The 18848-nt window shown below is 38.6% G+C and overlaps 3 protein-coding genes across 3 annotated transcripts; 2 read left to right on the top strand and 1 right to left on the bottom strand.

Moving 5' to 3' along the window:
• Nucleotides 1-1973: 1973 nt before the first annotated feature.
• Nucleotides 1974-9169, top strand: LOC109186164 (systemin receptor SR160-like). The gene is made up of 2 exons (XM_019336090.1): nucleotides 1974-4512; nucleotides 8707-9169. The coding sequence occupies exons 1-2, from the start codon at nucleotides 1974-1976 to the stop codon at nucleotides 9039-9041; spliced, it is 2874 nt and encodes a 957-aa protein (XP_019191635.1). The 3' UTR covers nucleotides 9042-9169.
• A 2411-nt stretch (nucleotides 9170-11580) lies between these two features.
• On the bottom strand, nucleotides 11581-12359 carry LOC109186155. Its single transcript, XM_019336083.1, has 2 exons — nucleotides 12231-12359; nucleotides 11581-12087 (listed from the first exon to the last, which is right to left on the bottom strand). The coding sequence occupies exons 1-2, from the start codon at nucleotides 12357-12359 to the stop codon at nucleotides 11581-11583; spliced, it is 636 nt and encodes a 211-aa protein (XP_019191628.1).
• A 2038-nt stretch (nucleotides 12360-14397) lies between these two features.
• LOC109186146 (probable LRR receptor-like serine/threonine-protein kinase At4g36180) lies at nucleotides 14398-16059 on the top strand. The gene has a single exon (XM_019336071.1). It carries the CDS (start codon nucleotides 14398-14400, stop codon nucleotides 16057-16059), a length of 1662 nt encoding a protein of 553 aa, XP_019191616.1.
• Nucleotides 16060-18848: the final 2789 nt, after the last annotated feature.

Below are 18848 nucleotides of genomic sequence, written 5' to 3'. Positions count from 1 at the left end.
GGATCCACCTTATTTGGAGGTCGTGACCTCCATTTTTAAATTAGCCCCCACATGCATGTACTTTGAGCTCTTCTTCAAATAAGTCATCCATGTAAGATATATTATAGATTCTTCAAAGATGCCAATAATTTCTTTTTCTTGATTGGTCTCTCCATATATAAATTAAGTCCTTCCAATAATTATATAGAATTTCACCCAAAACATATTTCACACAACAAACCCAAACAAATGTCACTCCGTGTTAGAAATCAAGCCAAACTCTCAAGTTCTAAAGAAAAAAAAAAAAGGAAGAAAAATAAATAAAAGAAAACAGATAATTAAAATAAACAACAAACATGTACTTAACTCATTTCTATCTATTCTGGTCCACTTATTTAACACCCAAATTAACAGTATTAAAATTGAAATTTGGGTCACATTAAGCAATAGACCAATTAAGTCATCCTAAAATGCTCCTCACAATCTTTATATATATGGATCATCCATGCATTTTGGTTTTAAGTCTTTTTAGCTTAATTAATTGTTTGAAAATGCTGCAGCTGAGCCTCTTCACCATGCCTTATATTCTTCTTCCTCCATTTCTCCTTGCCAAATTCACATTCTTCAACCACTGAAAGGGCTATTTCACTTGGCCTAAAACTAGGACTATGGAAAGATAGAGAAACCCATAATATACTTGCAGAAACAAAAGATGAAGCCTAATTACACTAGTTTTTACTACAATGTTTTTTTCTCTATTTCTATCTGCAATTAGTCTCTGTTTTTCTTCTTCCATTTGTGTTGCTCATCTTCTTTACTGCTCCATGTTCACCAGTTTCTCTCCCTGGGCATTTCAGGGACTCGCAGCAGCTATTGTCATTCAAAGCTAGTATTTTTAACCAAACACCATTTCAAAACTGGCATTACATGCAAAGGATCAAGGGTCTATTCTATAAATCTCACAAACACTATGCTCAGCATAGATTTTGGGTTGGTTTCTTCTTTCTTGCACAATCTTGAAAACTTGGAGAGTCTTGTGTTGAAGAACACCAATCTCAGCGGAAATATTCCAGAATTGAGTTTCAAAATTTTGTCATATTTGGACCTTTCTGCCAACAATTTTTCTGAAAAATTTCCTTCATTTCAAGGCTGCACTAGTTTACAACATCTTGATTTATCATCAAACAGCTTCAGTGGTAATATTGGTGCCTCCCTTTCTTCATGCTCCAACCTCAGTTTCCTCAATCTCACCAACAATAAGTTTAGGGGTGGTGTTGCTAAGCTGCCTAGTGGGAGCGAGTTTCCAGTATTTGTACCTAGGGGGAAATGATTTTCAGGGGGAGCTTCCCGGGCATATTGGAGATTTATGTACAACTCTTGTGGACTTGGACTTGAGTTCTAATAATGTCTCTGGTTTGATACCCTCTGGGATTTGTAAAGACCCTAAGAATAGCTTGAAAGTGTTGTACCTTCAGAACAACATGTTCACTGGTCCAATACCTGAGAGTCTTAAGTAACTGTTCCCAATTGGAACCTCTTGATCTTAGTTTTAATTACCTTTGGACGGCCGCCTCCTTTGAATATACAAGAACATAATAAGAAAAAAGTCGGATTTTCATGTATGTTTAATTAAAACTCAGTTTGAATTGTTCCAGGCCGGTCTAAATATTTGACACCTAAATTAAAAGTACCCAAAGTGAATTTTAGTGTAGATATGGACTGGGCAGATGGAGTTGCTAAATACTATTATATTTAGGATAATCCAAAATTTAGTTCAGATATGATTAACTCCAAGTCCAAGTCCAAGTCAACAACAATAGACCAAGTCAGGCTCTTTCAGTAGTAAAGGAAGTGAGTGATGAGCAGCAAGCAATATAATAGAATAGGAAGACCAATTCAGCGAAGCTAAGGATCCTAATTCTCATCACCATTATATTACATTAAGAGCTTAGAAGCATATCTGGTCTTATTAATTAGCTTATAATTATTTGAAAATGCTGTATCCTCATCATCATGCCTTGATGTTCTTCATCATCCTCCTTTTCTCCTCCCTAAATTATTCACAATCTTTAACCACTCATGGTGATGATGAAAGGGGTATTTTACTTCGCCTAAAACAACACTACTGGGGAAATCCATCTTCACTTGAGCAGTGGAACTCCACTTCCTCCCCATGTGACTGGCCTGGAATTTCATGCAACTTCAATGCAAGTGTCACACGGATATCTCTCACTGGAATGAACATCCGAGGATCATTCCCGGCCTCAACTATTATATGCCAGCTCAACAAACTTGTTTCAATCAATTTCAGTAACAATAGTCTCTTTGGAACTATACCAGCTAACCTCTCCAGCTGCTCAAAGCTTGAAGAGTTGGATCTATCTGCAAATTATTTGTCAGGAAATATACCAGGAGATTTATGTACAACTCTTGTGGAATTGGACTTGTCTTCCAACGGATTAGTAGGTGCGGTTCCTGAGACCCTTGGTGATTGCTCAACCTTGGAACTTCTAGATCTATCCAACAATAGATTCTCTGGTAAGTTGCCTGTTGAAACCCTACTAAATTTGACTAGCTTGAAGATACTGGTTTTATCATTCAATAATTTCGTTGGAGGCTTGTCTGAGTCATTGTCTAGCATGGTAAACTTAGAGACCTTAGATTTGAGTTCTAATAACATCTCTGGTTTGATACCCTCTGGGATTTGTAAAGACCCTAAGAATAGCTTGAAAGTGTTGTACCTTCAAAAGAACCTGTTTACTGGTCCAATACCTGAGAGTCTAAGTAACTGTTCTCAATTGGAATCTCTTGATCTTAGCGTTAATTACGTTAATGGGATTTTACCATCTAGCCTCGGGTCCTTGTTGAAGCTCAAGGATTTGATGATTTGGTTGAATGAGCTTGAGGGGGAAATCCCATTGGAGTTGAGGTACTTGCAGTCTTTGGAAAGACTGCTTCTTGCTTTCAATGGCTTGTCAGGGTCAATCCCTGAAAGTCTCAGCAACTGTACTAATTTGAAATTCATTTCTTTGTTGGATAATTTGTTGAGTGGTGCTATACCAGCTTCATTAGGGCTCTTGTCTAATCTAACTATTCTGGAGCTGGCAAAAAACTCCCTCTCTGGGAGCATTCCTGTAGAGTTGGGGAATTGCAGCAGCTTGTTATGGTTGGATATGAACACCAATTTCTTGAATGGGTCTATTCCCCCTGCTCTGTTCAAACAATTTGGCAATATTGCAATATTACATGTGAAGCAATTTAGGTTTATTTGGTATGATGGAAGTGAATATTGTCAAAGTACAAGTTTTTTCGAATTTGATGGGATTACAGAGGATCGCCTGGACAGGATTTTAACCAGGAACCCCTGCAACGGTACTAAACATTACAAGTACAGTGTTTCAATACCAATATTTCACCACAATGGATCCATGATTTTCCTTGACCTTTCATACAATAAGTTGGAAGGCAGTATTCCAAAGGAATTAGGTTCCATGCAGTATCTCAATATTCTGAATTTAGGGCATAATCATCTCTCTGGTCCAATACCTCAAGAACTTGGAGGCTTGGAGTATGTTGAAAGCCTTTATCTATCATACAACCGACTCAATGGCTCAATTCCACAAACTTTGACCAATCTCATATTTCTTACGGGTATTGATCTGTCTAATAACCAACTTTCTGGAGCGATACCTTGTGCAGCTCAATTTTTATTAATTCCTGAAAAATCATTTGCCAATAATTCTGGCCTTTATGATTGCCATCATCCTCATTATGGCCAAGAATCAAGTCCAAGTTCAATTTCAAAGTCTAGTAGATCAAAGAAAAAGCAATACATCATTATAGGTTGTGGTGTAATTGCAGGGGTACTTATTTGGTTAGTAACTCAGTTACTCGTGATCAGACTTGCAGGGAAAGGGAGAATGGAAAATGATGGAGAAGAATGGAGTATGGTTTCATTTCAAAGATTGGGATTCAATAAATGGGATATTTTGGGTGGTTTGACAGATCAAAATTTGGTTGGAAATGGAGGGTCAGGAAAAGTATATAGAGTGATCACAAAGAAAGGCAAAAAAGTTGCTGTAAAAAGTATAAGGCATGAACGAAACGAAGGCCACATTTTGGAGAAGCAGTTTACAGCAGAGGTTCAGATCCTTGGAAAAATTTGGCACAACAACATAGTGAAATTGTTATGCTGCATCAGAGGAAAGACAACAAAGCTTATTGTGTACGAATACATGGACAAAAATTGTCTTCATAAATGGTTGCATGGAAAGAAGAAAGGCTTAAGTACACAAGTCTTGCACTGGGAGACAAGGCTAAAAGTTGCCATTGGAGCTGCACAAGGCCTCTGCTATATGCATCACAATTGCAATCCACCCATTGTTCATCGAGATATCAAGTCCAGTAACATACTCATGGACTCCGACTTCAACGCCAAGATTGCAGACTTTGGACTAGCAAAGATGCTAGCGAGTGAAGGAGATCCAGAAACAGCATCCGCTATTGTGGGAACTTTTGGTTACATTGCCCCAGGTATGTTTTTTTTTTTTATCTTCAACACTTCAATTCCTGCAATGCTTTATTGTCGTAGAATCACATATTTATAGTACGGGAATGCAGAATACGGCAGAACAAGAAAAGTGGATGCGAAGAGTGACATCTACAGTTTCGGTGTAGTACTCTTGGAATTGACAACTGGAAGGGAAGCAGTGACTGGAAATGAGGATATGAACCTGGCACAATGGGCACACAAACACCAAAGAGAAGGAAACTCATTGTAGATGCCCTGTATGAGGAGATCAAGGATCCATGTTACCTGGAAGCAGCGACCATCGTTTTCAAATTAGGCCTTGCGTGTACTTTGAGTTCTCCTACAAATAGGCCATCCATGAAAGATGTTTTGCAGATTCTTCAAGGATGCAACAATGCCTTTGAGAGAGCTATTCCGAATGGAGCGACGAAAACTCAAATCAATAGTGAGAACAACCATTTGTCTTCAAGGAGTGGATAGACAATATTTCCCTTTTTCCTTTAGAATGGACTTATCCCATTGCAAAATCCTATGTTTAATGTGACTTTTGTACTTAATGGCCAATTTGATTTTCCTCCTAAGTATTACGTTTTCCTCATAAATAATAATCAATTAACTTATCCTGAATTAGTATTATACTTTTTATCATAGTACTCTTCAACCCCTAAATATAATCAAATATAATGCAACTCCAGTTTGTTTCCTTGATTTTCTTAGATGTTAAGAGAAAGATAAACTTTCTGGTGCACATTAGTAATTATATTGGAGTTCCAAAATTAATAATATTCACAGGAATTGAAACAGGCAACTTAAGCAGTGGAGGAATTAATGAAGCATGTTTACCTGTTCACAGCCAGCTCGTACGATCATGCCCTCATCTCAAACCTCTTCTACACATTGCTGCTGTGACAACTCCGGGAGTAGGTGGTGATCATGTTCCACCTCCGGCACCGGTTCCGGCGACTGTACCACCTCCTCCGTCACCACCAATTTCAGTAACTCAGACTGCAGCAGCTGCTAATTGGCCAGAAATCCTTAAAAAGTGTATTGGATGCGATTGGGTATTACTCGGAGTTGGCAGTAATTTGTATGAGTGGAGGGAGTAGTAAAGGAAATGGTTTGGGCAACCACTTGGTGGGAGAATTTGAAAAGATATTACTCCGTATTTGTTTGTTTTTTTTTTAATTGTAATTTAGGACAAATTAAGATGAATTATGTAATGGGGCAGGATGATATTAGAGCAATCTTAGTAGGTGAGGTTTTTTTAGGGAAAAAAGACTGAAACGTGAAGGGAGATGTAAGCATTTCTCAAAATGTGTCTCTCATTTTTTGTGGACAAAAACATGAAAAGGACGTTTGAGATATGCGTTTGATGTCAAGTCAAACACAAACGCATCTCCCACTTGCGTTTGTATGTTTTTTTTTTTTTTAAAAATTAATTTGATCGCCGACACTTCTCCGCCGACGACACCGGTCACTGATTTCTAAAGCGAAAGAGGTGGCCTTCTCCATCGCTGGAGAAGCCGGCGACCAAACTGGTGTCGTCGGCTTCTCCAGGAGAAGGCCACTGGTTGCCTTCTCCTTTGCTGGAGAAGCCAGCGACTAAACTGGTGTAGCTGGCTTCTCCAGAGAAGGAGAAGGCCACCTCCTTTGCTGGAGAAATCGGTAACCGGTGTCGCCGGCGAAAAAGTGTCTGCGGCCAAATTATAAAAAAAAAAAAAAAAAAAAAAACAAACAAACACAAGTGGGAGATGCATTTGTGTTTGACCAATTCTGACATCAAATGCGTCTTCCAAACGTCCATTTCATATTTTTGTCCACAAAAAAGTAGAGACACATTTTGGGGAATGAATGCATCTCCCTTCATATTTCAGTCTTCTTTTCGAGATTTTTATGGAGATTTTTAACAATTAAGAGACTACAAAATAATGTTTGCATAAAAATTTTCATAATATATATAGGTAGTAATTGTATTTTATACTGGAAAAAAATTGTGTTTTTTTTTTTATTTTTATATTGTTAAGAAATAAAAAATATATATGATATGGTAAAAATTTGATGCTTATATGTTTTGGTCGTTCAATGAATTTAGATAACACTACTAGTCCACCCAACAACGTAGCTTTGTTGTGCACATTAAGCAATACAATAGAGCAATGAATGTAGACAACACTGACATTGACTTTGACTCCATCCAAGTCTACCCAACAACTTGGTTGTTCACATTAAGCAATAGAACTGAGCAATATGATGATCCTCCTCACTCAGTCCTCACCATCATTTCATTTTAAATTAAAAAGCATGCATGCATTTTGGTATTCACTCTCATCTTATATTATTAATTATAATTATTCGCTTAATTAATTAATTGTTTGAAATGCTGCAGCACCCTATTCATCATGCCTCCTTATTCTTCTTCTTCATCATCCTCCTTTTCTCCTTCTCAAATAATTATTCCCAATCTTTAACCACTCATGATGAAAGAGCGATTTTACTTAGCCTAAAACGACACTAGGGGAATCCATCTTCACTTCACTACTGGAACTCCACTTCCTTCCCATGCGATAACTGGCCTTTTATTTCATGCAACTTCAATGGAAGTGTCACACGGATATATTTCTCCGGAATGAACCTCCAAGGATCATTCCCCTCAAAAATTATATGCCACCTCAACAGTCTTTCTTCAATCTATCTCAGTATGAATAATCTCGGGGGAACTATTTCAGTTGGCCTCTCCACTTGCTCAAAGCTTGAAGAGTTGGATCTATCTGCAAATTATTTCACAGGAAAAATACCAGGTGAGTTATTTTTTATGAAAAGGTTGCGTAGATTAAATCTTCAAAACAACATGTTGTCCGGTGAGATACCAATACCCATGGTGGCTTACAGTTTGGAGAATCTTGATCTTTCAAGTAATTCTTTGAGTGGATCAATACCAGAAGATATAGGAAATTTATACAACCTTGTCCACTTAGATTTGTCAATGAATTCTTTTCATGGTTCAATACCTGCAACATTGATACAGTTGCATAAACTGTTTAGTCTTTCACTTGCCTCTAACTATTTGACTGGTCATATACCGGGAAAACTGGAATTATTTAGTTTGAATGCCTTAGATCTTTCTCATAATCATCTAAGTGGAACTATTCCAAAAGATTTTGGAGAATTACTGCAACTGGGGGCTACACCGACCCTTGATATTTGTTTCAACAACATTTCTGGGAGAATCCCTTACAAGCTAGTGAAGGAAAGATTTGAACACAGCTGCTTTGATGAAGCCAATTTATGTTCAGATGTAAAGGAAAAGGGATTGCCAACATGCTCTACAGACTGGTGTTCTGATGATACAATTCGAGGTTACATGGACTGCAGTTCCAAGCCTAGTAAGTCAAAGAAAAAGAGAAATTACATCATCATAACTTGTGGTGCAATTGCAGGAATACTTATTGGGTTAGGAATTCTGATACTGGTGTTCAGACATAGGGTGGGAAGGATGAGAAAGGAACGTGATGGAGAAGAATGGAGTATAATTTCATTTCAAAGGTTGAAATTCAATAAATGGGATATTTTGGGCTGTTTGATAGATGACAATTTGATTGGAAATGGAGGGTCAGGAAGAGTATATAGAGTGATCACCAAGAAAGGCCAAAAGGTTGCTGTCAAAAGTATAAGGCATGAACAAAAGCAAGGGCAGGGGTTAATGGAGAAACAGTTCCTAGCAGAGGTTAAGATCCTCGGGGGAATTTGGCACAACAACATAGTGAAATTGTTATGTTGCATCAGAGGAAAGACTACAAAGCTTCTTGTGTATGAATACATGGACAAACAATGCCTCCATAAATGGTTGCATGGAAAGAAGAAAGGCTTAACTACTCAAGTCTTGAACTGGGAGGCAAGGCTAAAAATTGCCGTTGGAGCTTCACAAGGCCTCTGCTATTTGCATCACAATTGCAGTTCACCCATTGTTCATCGAGATATCAAGTCCAGTAACATATTGGTGGACTCTGACTTCAATGTCAAGATTGCAGACTTTGGACTGGCAAAGATGATGGCGAGTGAAGGAGATCCAGAAACAGCATCTGCTATTGTGGGAACCTTTGGTTACATTGCGCCTGGTACGTTTTTTTTATACCTTCATCATTTCAATTCCCACTTATTTTTATACATGCAGAATCACATATATCATGGGAATGCAGAATACGGCAGTACAAGAAAAGTGGATGCGAAGAGCGACATATACAGCTTTGGCGTAGTACTCTTAGAATTGACAACTGGAAGAGAAGCCGTGATTGCAAATGAGGATATTAACTTGGCACAATGGGCACACAAACACCAAAGAGAAGGAAACGCAATTGCAGATGCTCTAGATGAGGAGATGAAGGACCCATGTTATCTTGAGGCAATGATCACTGTTTTCAAATTAGGCCTTACATGCACTTTGAATTCCCCATCAAGCAGGCCGTCCATGAAAGATATATCACAGATTCTTCAAAGATGCAGCGAAACCAATCATATGTCCCCAGGGAGCTGATAGACAATATAAATATTTTCACTTTACTTTTGAATGGACTTGTACCATTACGAAATGTTGGGTTATTTAATGTGACTTTTGTACCCACAGGACAATATTTTTACTTGTTTATTGTTTTTCTTCTTACTTACTCGGTCTTGAAAACTTGGAGAGTCTGGTGTTGAACCTTTTTGCCAATAATTTTTAGAATAAGGGTCAAATAAGCCACTGAACTGTATACCAAGTTGCAATTAGGCCATCGAACCCAAAAAAAGTATAATTGGGTCCCTGAACTACACAAATTCATACAATTAGGTCTAAAATGACCTGTTTACCTAATACTTTACTGACTTGGAGGTTGCCGATTTTAAAAATTATTTTTAAAAAATAATTTTAAACAAAAAATTAATTAAAATTATTTTAAAAAAAAAAAAAAACGGCCGGAGACAAAATCGTCTCCGGCCGTCCTTCGTCTCCATGGCAGGAGACGAAAAACTTCGTCTCCAGCCATGGAGACGATCTTCGTCTCCTGCCATGGAGACGGAGACCTTAGTCTCCATGGCCTGGAGACGAGGACCTTCGTCTCCATGGCTGGAGACCTTCGTCCCCTGCCATGGAGATGGAGACGAAGGAACGGCCGGAGACGATTTCGTCTCCGGCCGTTCTGTATTTTTTTTTTTTTGTTTAAAATTATTTTAAAAAATCTCAACCTACATAGCAGGTAAACAGGTCATTTTTGACCTAATTGTATAAATTTGTGTAGTTCAGGGACCTAATTGCATCTTTTTTGAGTTTGATGGCCTAATTGTAGTTTGATGTGCAGTTCAGTGGCCTATTTGACCCTTATTCCTAATTTTTATGAAAAATTCCCTTTCATTTAAAGACTAGTCTAGTTTACAACATATTCATTTATGATTAATTATCATCAAACAGCTTCAGTGCTCCCTTTCTTCATGCTACAAGCTCATTTTCCTCAATCTCTCCAACAATATATTTGGGGGTGGTGTTTCAAAGTTGCCTAGTGGGAATTTGCAGTAGTTGTACCTAGGGGGAAATGATTTTCAGGGGGAGCTTCCAGGGTATTGGAGGGTTATGTACAACTCTTTTGGAATTGGACTTGTCTTCTAACAACTTTTCAGGCATGGTACCTAGACCCTTAATTGGTGATTGCTCAGTCATGGTCAACATAATACATGATAATTTTATTAAATATGATACATTAATTGACATTTAATATAAAACAATGTTATTTTGAATTATAATCCATCATTCAAGATGACCTTGGTCCACAATATAATTTTCCAGTAAAATCAGACATAATAGAAATATCAATGTTATTGAAATTATTAATGCAAATAATTATGAAAGCAAGAAATCAAGTTCTGTTTTTTTTTTTTTTTTTTTTAAGAGTAAATTATGGCGATGGCTTGGAGAAATAAAGAGTTGTTCACCCAGCAACATGCTCTCACCACTCACCAACCTGATTTAGTTTCAATTTTCAAACCAAGAATTCGCACAAGACAGATCGTAATCAAAGGTGGTCTCCGGCTATGGAGACGAAGCTGGCTAGAGGCGAAAACGGTCGGTCTGTTTTAGTTTTTTTTTTTTAATTAATTATTTTATGTAAAAAAAATTAAAATATTATTTTTAAAATTAGTAACCGTCACTTCAGGTAAACAGGTTATTTTGGATCTAATTGCATGATTTTGTGATGTTCAGGGACCTTATTTCATTATTTTTAATTTGAGTTTGATAGCCTAATTACATTTTGGTGTACAGTTGAATTGTCTAATTATATTTTGGTGTGCAGTTGAGTGGCCTATTTGACCATGTCATTAATAAACACATCAACTTAAATTGCTAAACATAAAAAATCAGACTTTGATTTTAATTTTGAAATATGGAATCAAATGAGGCAGCTGAGTTGGACTAGGGAGGAGTATGATTGATTGAAGCAAATCATAAGGCTCAATTTTCCCTCAACTGGCTAACACTTCTTCATATATATTCTCAATTGTTGTACTGCTCCAAATTCTCTTGGAATAGTTGCACTAAGATAATAATGACTATTGAGAAAGGTTTAAGAGCAATCTCAATAGTATTGGTTTTTTGTGTAATTTTTACAAACTACACGCGAGATCGTCAAATCTGTGTCATTACCCACTCTCAGGACATCGTCACCGTGATATTCCTCGGACTGTGAGACCACGCCGGAATCCGGAGTCGCGTGCATGGAAGCTCCCGTGTCCGGCAGCCAAGACGTCACTGCCGGCATCGCACCTCCGTCTCCAGCGACTGCCACATGCGCCTGGGATGGTGGCGGTTCGGAGTACCTCCTATAGTAGTAAGCAGCGGAGTGTCCTTGCGACCTGCAGATCTGACAACGTAGACCGCCGCTCCGACCACATCCGCCGCGACCTCCTCGCTGGTTGCCGACGCGACCCCGACCACGGCCGCCACTGCTCTGTTGTCGTCCACCTCGGCCGGCATACAACGCCGAGGGAACACCACTCGTCGTCGCCGGTTGATATGCCGGGAAGTCATCCGCATGGATGAACTGCTACGCCTGCAAATAATCTGCCAGCTGCGGGATCGTCACCGGCGTATCGGTGACCGCCAGGGAGGCTGCCATAGACCGGAACTCCGGCCGCAGCCCCCGGAAGACATAGAGGTTCTGCTCCGTTAATGTCAGCGATCGCCTGGCGAGCGCTAGATCCTCGACCAAATGCTGGGCACGCCCTAGATACTCCGGTGTAGAGCTATATCCCTGTCGAAGTGATTGGAACTGCCCCATGAGGTTGAGGCAGCGGACATGCGAAGAAGAGGCGAGCGTCGTCTCCGCCGCGAGCCACACCGCACGAGAAGTCGTCTGTCCAAGCGTGAGGTACATCACCTCCTCCGAGATCGACGAGATGAGCAAGGATAGGATGGAAGCATCCTGCTCAATCCATGCTTCGTACGTCGGATTCGGTGTGACGGAGGCAACGTCGTCTGACTGCTCACCGGCGGGGAGTTCGATCACCGGAGATGGACACGACTGAGAGCCATCAATGAAGCCGAGCAGCCTCTGTCCACGCAAAAAAAGGTATAATTTGTGTTCTCCAGTATAGGTAGTTCCGATGGGTGAGTTTTAGTGACACAAAGTGGTGTGCACTAGGAAGGGAATTTGGGATAGTGGTGGTCGTGAGTGTACGCTCGGAACTCTGAGACATTGTCGAACGAGAAGAAGAGAGAGAAAAGGATCCGATGGGTGAGTTTTAGTGACACAAAGTGGTGTGCACTAGGAAGGGAATTTGGGATAGTGGTGGTCGTGAGTGTACGCTCGGAACTCTGAGACATTGTCGAACGAGAAGAAGAGAGAGAAAAGGAAAAAACAATCGGGGGATTCCTACTAGCTAACTGATATAAGATGAGAATGGAAGCGATAATTCATTCAATTACAGAATTGTGATTACATTAATACACTCAGAGAGAGAGAGCTATCTAATAGGCTAGAGACTATATCACTAACAGAATATTCCACAATTAAATACATATTAATAACATAGTCTAATAATTAGGAGAGAGAGGAAGAGAGAAAAGAAAGAAAGAAAAAAAAAAAAAGATTTACACGCCTAGCTAGGCGCGACAGTGCAGCCCACGCACGACTGCACCATAGTTGCTTTTATTTACCCTACTTAGTGGATCCCACAAAAAAAACTATTATTTGCAAGAAAAAAACTTTTAAAAAAATCCACTCTTATTAGCCTAAAAATCCACCTCAAGTATTTTTAGTTTGCAAAAAATCTCAAAAACCACTAACAGTGTTGGACTAAATGGCTATTATTAGGACTCTTTATTTGTAGTAGACTAGGATTCTATTCCTGTACATGTCAAACTAGGATTCTTAATTCACTGTTCTGGCGCCCAGCAAAAAATGGAAAATAGATAAAGGAAAAATCGTTAATTGAAGTAAACGCCGAGTGTTTAACTCAATTCTAGTATTCCGGTCCAAACATTTTACACCCAAAATAAAAGTATTTAAATTGAATTTTGGTTTAGAAATCCGTTAGCAGAGTTGACTCCAAGTCCAAGTCCACCCAACTTAATCTATGGTTTACATCAAGGGCAATTTATATCCTACACCACGGTGCGCGTTACACTATGCGCCCAGATGCAAAACGACGTCGTTTTAATTAATTTATTTTTTTTTGAAATTTCCCGAATGGCAGTAGTTTTTCTTTAAAAAAAAACCCGTTGCTCAAGAATGTACATAATGTTATACTAGAATACATATAATTGTATACCAGTGAATGGCAGTAGTTTTTCTTTAAAAAAAACCCGTTGCTCAAGAATGTACATAATGTTATACTAGAATACACATAATTGTATACATGAATGTACATAATTATATAACAAAATATACATACTCTTTTTAAAAGATAATACACATAATCTAACATAATACATCATAAACATAAACTTTTAACATAATACACATCAACTCTTAACATAATACACACAAATTTTCTGATTCGGATGTACATAATTGTATAAAAAGAATGTACATAATTGTATAAAAAATGTACGTAACTGTATGAACCAATACACATAATTGTATGAACAAATACACATAACTTTGTGAACAAATACACATAATCCCAGCAACTTCCTACCGCGCCTCCCAAAAGTGCTATGTGCGCCGTGGTGTAGGGTATAACGATTGTACATCAAGCAATACACCAATTAAGTCATCCTCTTTTAGTGAACATAGTCGGACCAATTAAATCACATACAATTGAATTCATTCCTTCAACTGTTATGCTGTTGAACCGTGTCCAAGTGGACGCGGTTCTATGTTCATTATAACTGAATTATATGTTCATAATTATAAAGTTATATATTCATAATTTTTGAACTTCATATTCATAATTATTGAATTCTATATTCACAATTACATAATTCTATGTTCATAATTACTGAACTATATGTTCATAAGTATAAAGCTATATATTCATAGTTTTTGAACTTCATATTCACAATTATTGAATCTCTATATTCATAATTACAGAACTATATATTCATAATTATGTTCACAACTCTATGTTCATAATTATAAAACTATATGTTCATAATTTTTGAACTATATATTCATAATTATGAACAGTTTTGGAACCATGTCCACCTTGTAAGGTGGACACGGTTCCACAGCATAATTTGCCTTATTCCTGAGTGACAAATTATGAACAAAGACACATAAATTATTATTATAAAATATTTATTATTTATTAAATATAATAATAATTATTATATACTTAATAATTTATATATATATATTGCTAATTGCTAGCTCCTCCTCACTCACTCCTCACCATCTTATTATTACTATTAGCTGAAGATGCTGTTGCACCACCCTATTCATCATGTCTTCATCTTCTTCATGCTCCTTTTCTCCTTCCCAAATTATTCACAATCTTTAACCACTTATGAGGATGATGAAAGGACTATTTTACTTATCCTAAAACAACACTGGGGGTATCCATTTTCAGTATTTGAGCAGTGGAACTCCACTTCCTCCCCATGTGACTGGCCTGGAATTTCATGCAACTTCAATGGAAGTGTCACACGGATATCTCTCTCCGGAATGAACATCCCAGGATCATTCCCGGCCTCAACTATTATATGCCAGCTCAACAACCTTGTTTCAATCAATTTGAGTTCCAATAATCTTTGGGGAACTATACCAGCTAACCTCTCCAGCTGCTCAAAGCTAGAAGAGTTGGATCTATCTGGAAATTATATCTTCACAGGAAAACTACCAGGTGAGCTGTTTTCCATGAAAAAGCTGCGCACTTTAGATCTGTCCATGAACTCTTTTAGTGGCTCAATACCAGATGATATAGGGAATTTATACAATCTTGGCTACTTGGATTTGTCTATGAATTATTTAAGTGGCCCAATTCCTAGTACATTGTTACACTTGCAGCAGCTGTCTCATCTTTCACTTTCTTCTAACAAATTGACTGGTAAAATACCAAGCCAGTTGTTTTCCTTGAAAAAGCTACGTAGTTTAATGCTCAGCCAAAACAAGTTCTATGGTGAGATACCCGCACCCAAGGTGCCTCACAGTTTAGAGTCTCTTGTTATTTCAAATAGCCATTTGAATGGATCAATACCAGAAGATATAAGAAATTTATATAATCTTGGCTACTTAGATCTGTCCGGGAACTCTTTTACTGGCTCAATACCAGATGATATAGGGAGTTTATACAATCTTGGCCATTTGGATCTGTCCCGGAACTCTTTTACTGGCTCAATACCAGATGATATAAGGAGTTTATACAATCTTGGCCACTTGGATCTGTCCCGGAACTTTTTTACTGGCTCAATACCAGATGATATAGGGAGTTTATACAATCTTGGCCACTTGGATCTGTCCAAGAATTCTTTTAGTGGCCCTATACCTGCTAGATTGCTCCAGTTGCATAAACTGTACTATCTTTCACTGGCTTCTAACAATTTGAGTGGTGAAATACCTGTAAAACTGGATTTATTTAGTCTGACTCATATATACCTGTCAGATAATCATCTGAGTGGAAGTATTCCAAGAGGCTTCCGAGAATTACAGCAATTGGAGAATATTGATTTATCACATAACAAATTTTCTGGAGACATATGTGAATCTGTTAGCCAAATGTGGGCTATACCAGCACTGGATACCCTTAGGATTTGCAAGAACCACTTTTCTGGGAGAATACCTTATGAGCTAATGAAGCTAAAACATATAGTATTCAGATGCTTTGATGAAGCGAATTTATGTTCATATGCAAGGGACAAAAGATTCCCAACATGCCCTTCCCAACTGTTTTCTGATTATTCGGTTCCGCAACACTGCGCTTCCAATAAATCAAAGAAAATCATAGAAGTCGTCATTGCAGCGGTACTCATTATTGTTGGGTTAGGAATTCTGATACTGGTGCTCAGATATGCATGGGGAAGGAGAAGGGAAAATGATGGAGAAGAATGGAGTATGGAGGGTCAGGAAAAGTATATAGAGTGATCACCAAGAAGGGTCAGAGTGTTGCTGTTAAAAGCATATTGCATGAACAAAAGCAAGGGCAGGGATTAATGGAGAAACAGTTCCTAGCAGAGGTTAAGATTCTTGGGGGAATTTGGCACAACAACATAGTGAAATTGTTATGCTGCATCAGAGGAAAGACTACAAAGCTTCTTGTGTATGAATACATGGACAAACAATGTGTTTACAAATGGTTGCATGGAAAGAAAAGAGGCTTAACTACTCAAGTCTTGCAGTGGGAGAGGAGGCTAAAAATTGCCATTGGAGCTTCACAAGGGCTTTGCTATATGCATCACGGTTGCAGTCCACCCATTGTTCATAGGGATATCAGGTCCAGTAACATACTCGTCGACTCTGACTTCAATGTCAAGATTGCAGACTTTGGACTGGCAAAGTTGATGGCGAGTGAAGGAGATCCAGAAACAGCATCTGCTATTGTGGGAACCTTTGGTTACATTGCCCCGGGTAAATTTTTTTTTTTTTTTTTTTTATATCTTCATCACTTCAATTCCCACTGATTTTTATACTTGCATAATCACATATATCATGAGAATGCAGAATATGGCAGTACAATAAAAGTGAATGCAAAGAGTGACATCTACAGCTTTGGCGTAGTACTCTTGGAATTGACAACTGGAAGAGAAGCCGTGCCTGCAAATGAGGATATGAACCTAGCACAATGGGCACACAAACACCAAAGAGAAGGGAACTCAGCTGCAGATGCCCTAGATGAGGAGATCAAGGACCCACGTTATCTGGAGGCAATGATCGCTGTTTTCAAATTAGGACTTGTATGCACTTTGAATTCCCCATCAAACAGGCCGTCCATGAAAGATATTTCACAGATTCTTCAAAGATACAACGAAAACACTCATCTGTCTCTAGAGAGCCAATAGACAATATAATATTTCCACTTTACTTTTGAATGCAAAATATTTTGCAATGGTTTGTTTATTAGTTTAATTTCACTATTATATTGCACTCACAGTGCAATTATGCTGGATCCTTCATAATTCATAATTCATAATGCAACTCCACTTTGTTTCCTTGAGTTTCTTAGATGTTAAAGTGATAAATAAACTTTCTGGAGCGCAATAGTAATTGCATTGGAGTTCCAAAATTAATAATATTCACGGGAATTGAAACATGTAACTTAACCATTTGGAGGAATTAATGAAGCATGTTTACCTGTTCAAGCTCGTACGATCAATTATATACACCATGATTGCATCAAGATATCAACTCTAGCAATATACTCTTAAAGTCCCAGAGTTTGAATTCAACACTAGATTGCACACTTTGCAAGGTGGACACCGTTCTAAAACTGTTCATAATTATGAATATAAGTTCAAAAATTATGAACATATAGTTCTATAATTATGAACATAGAATTGTGAACATAATTATGAACATATAGTTCTGCAATTATGACTATAGAGATTCAATAATTGTAAATATGAAGTTAAAAAATTATGAATATATAGTTTTATAATTATGAACATATAATTCAGTAATTGTGAATATAGAGTTAAATAATTATGAAAATGAAATTCAAAAATATGAATATATAGCTTTATAATTATGAACATTGCAAGGCGTTTCCACAGCATAACGATTGATTGAAGTAAACGCCGGGTCATTAACTCAATTCTAGGTATTCTGGTCCAAATATGTTACACTAAAAGAAAAGTATTTAAATTGAATTTTGGTTTAGAAATCCGTTAGCAGAGTATGTAGACTCCAAGTCCAAGTCCACCCAACGTAATTTATGGTTCAAATTAGAGCCGTCAAAAATGGATTTTACCCGCTGGGTCGACCCGTCCCGTACCGCCGTAGGTAGGGGACGGGTTCTTCAAATTTTGATCCGCCAGGAGGCGGGCTTTTTAGCCCGTCCCGCCTGGGTCACGGGTCCAGGCGGGGCGGGTCAGGCGGGTCACGGGTTTAGTCCGCGACCTGCTAATACATATATATTTTATATATATATTTAGTATTTAATATATGTTATTTTGGTTTGTGTAATTGTGTTAGTGTGTTATAACTTATAGGATTATAGATTTATAGGAATACAATACTAGGTAGTGTTACTGTGAATAATGTTATTATTTAATATGTTATTTCTTATATTGTAATAGGGATTAAGTTATGTGGTGCTAGTTGTTTTGACTTAGACTAGCCTAGTATGTAGGAGAAGTTTATGTAATCTCTACCTCTTTGTGTCGATTAAGCTTACGTCCCGTAATTTCCTTTTTTGGCGTACGCAGTTGGTGCCATTTTTGCGTGGTCAAGACCTCCTCGGGTTCGTCACTGGTGAGACGCCCTGCCCGCCGGCCACCATCGACGGCGCGTCGTCCGGCTCCGTCTCCGGTGATGCGGCGGCCGTTCCTGCTCCGAATCCGGAGTTCCGGTCGTGGGTGAAGCAGGATGCCTCGATCCTGTCTCTCCTCGTGTCCTCCATGGCAGACGAGGTTCTTCATCTAGCAGTTGGCAGGGATACGTCGAAGGAGGTGTGGGATTCGATCACCGCCGCACTTGGGTCCAGCACGAGGGCTCGTTGCCTCAACCTGCTCGGACAGCTCCAGTCATTGCGGCAAGGTGATCTTTCTCCGGCGGACTACATCGGCCAGGCGCAGCTGATCGTGGAGGCTCTCTCCCTCGCCGGCCGGCCACTTTCCCTCGACGAGCAGAACCTCTGGGTGTTCCGGGGTCTCCGTCCGGAATTCCGAAGCATGGCCTCTTCCCTCACCGCCTCCGGCAAACTAGTGTCTCTCCCT

The sequence above is a fragment of the Ipomoea nil genome, unplaced genomic scaffold (genome assembly GCF_001879475.1).
Source record: "Ipomoea nil cultivar Tokyo-kokei standard unplaced genomic scaffold, Asagao_1.1 scaffold0188, whole genome shotgun sequence".
NCBI classification, from domain to species: Eukaryota; Viridiplantae; Streptophyta; class Magnoliopsida; order Solanales; family Convolvulaceae; genus Ipomoea; species Ipomoea nil.
This window is presented reverse-complemented; position numbering and strand designations above follow the sequence as displayed.

Bases quoted from the DNA above. Each gene is read 5' to 3' on its own strand.
- LOC109186164 (XM_019336090.1), top strand. From the start codon at position 1,974: ATGCTGTATCCTCATCATCATGCCTTGATGTTCTTCATCATCCTCCTT. The intron at 4,513-8,706 runs GTATGTTTTTTT...ATGGGAATGCAG, and splicing joins TTTTGGTTACATTGCCCCAG to AATACGGCAGTACAAGAAAA.
- LOC109186155 (XM_019336083.1), bottom strand. From the start codon at position 12,359: ATGTCTCAGAGTTCCGAGCGTACACTCACGACCACCACTATCCCAAAT. The intron at 12,088-12,230 runs GTCTCAGAGTTC...TTGCGTGGACAG, and splicing joins TCTTCTTCTCGTTCGACAAT to AGGCTGCTCGGCTTCATTGA.
- LOC109186146 (XM_019336071.1), top strand. From the start codon at position 14,398: ATGCTGTTGCACCACCCTATTCATCATGTCTTCATCTTCTTCATGCTC.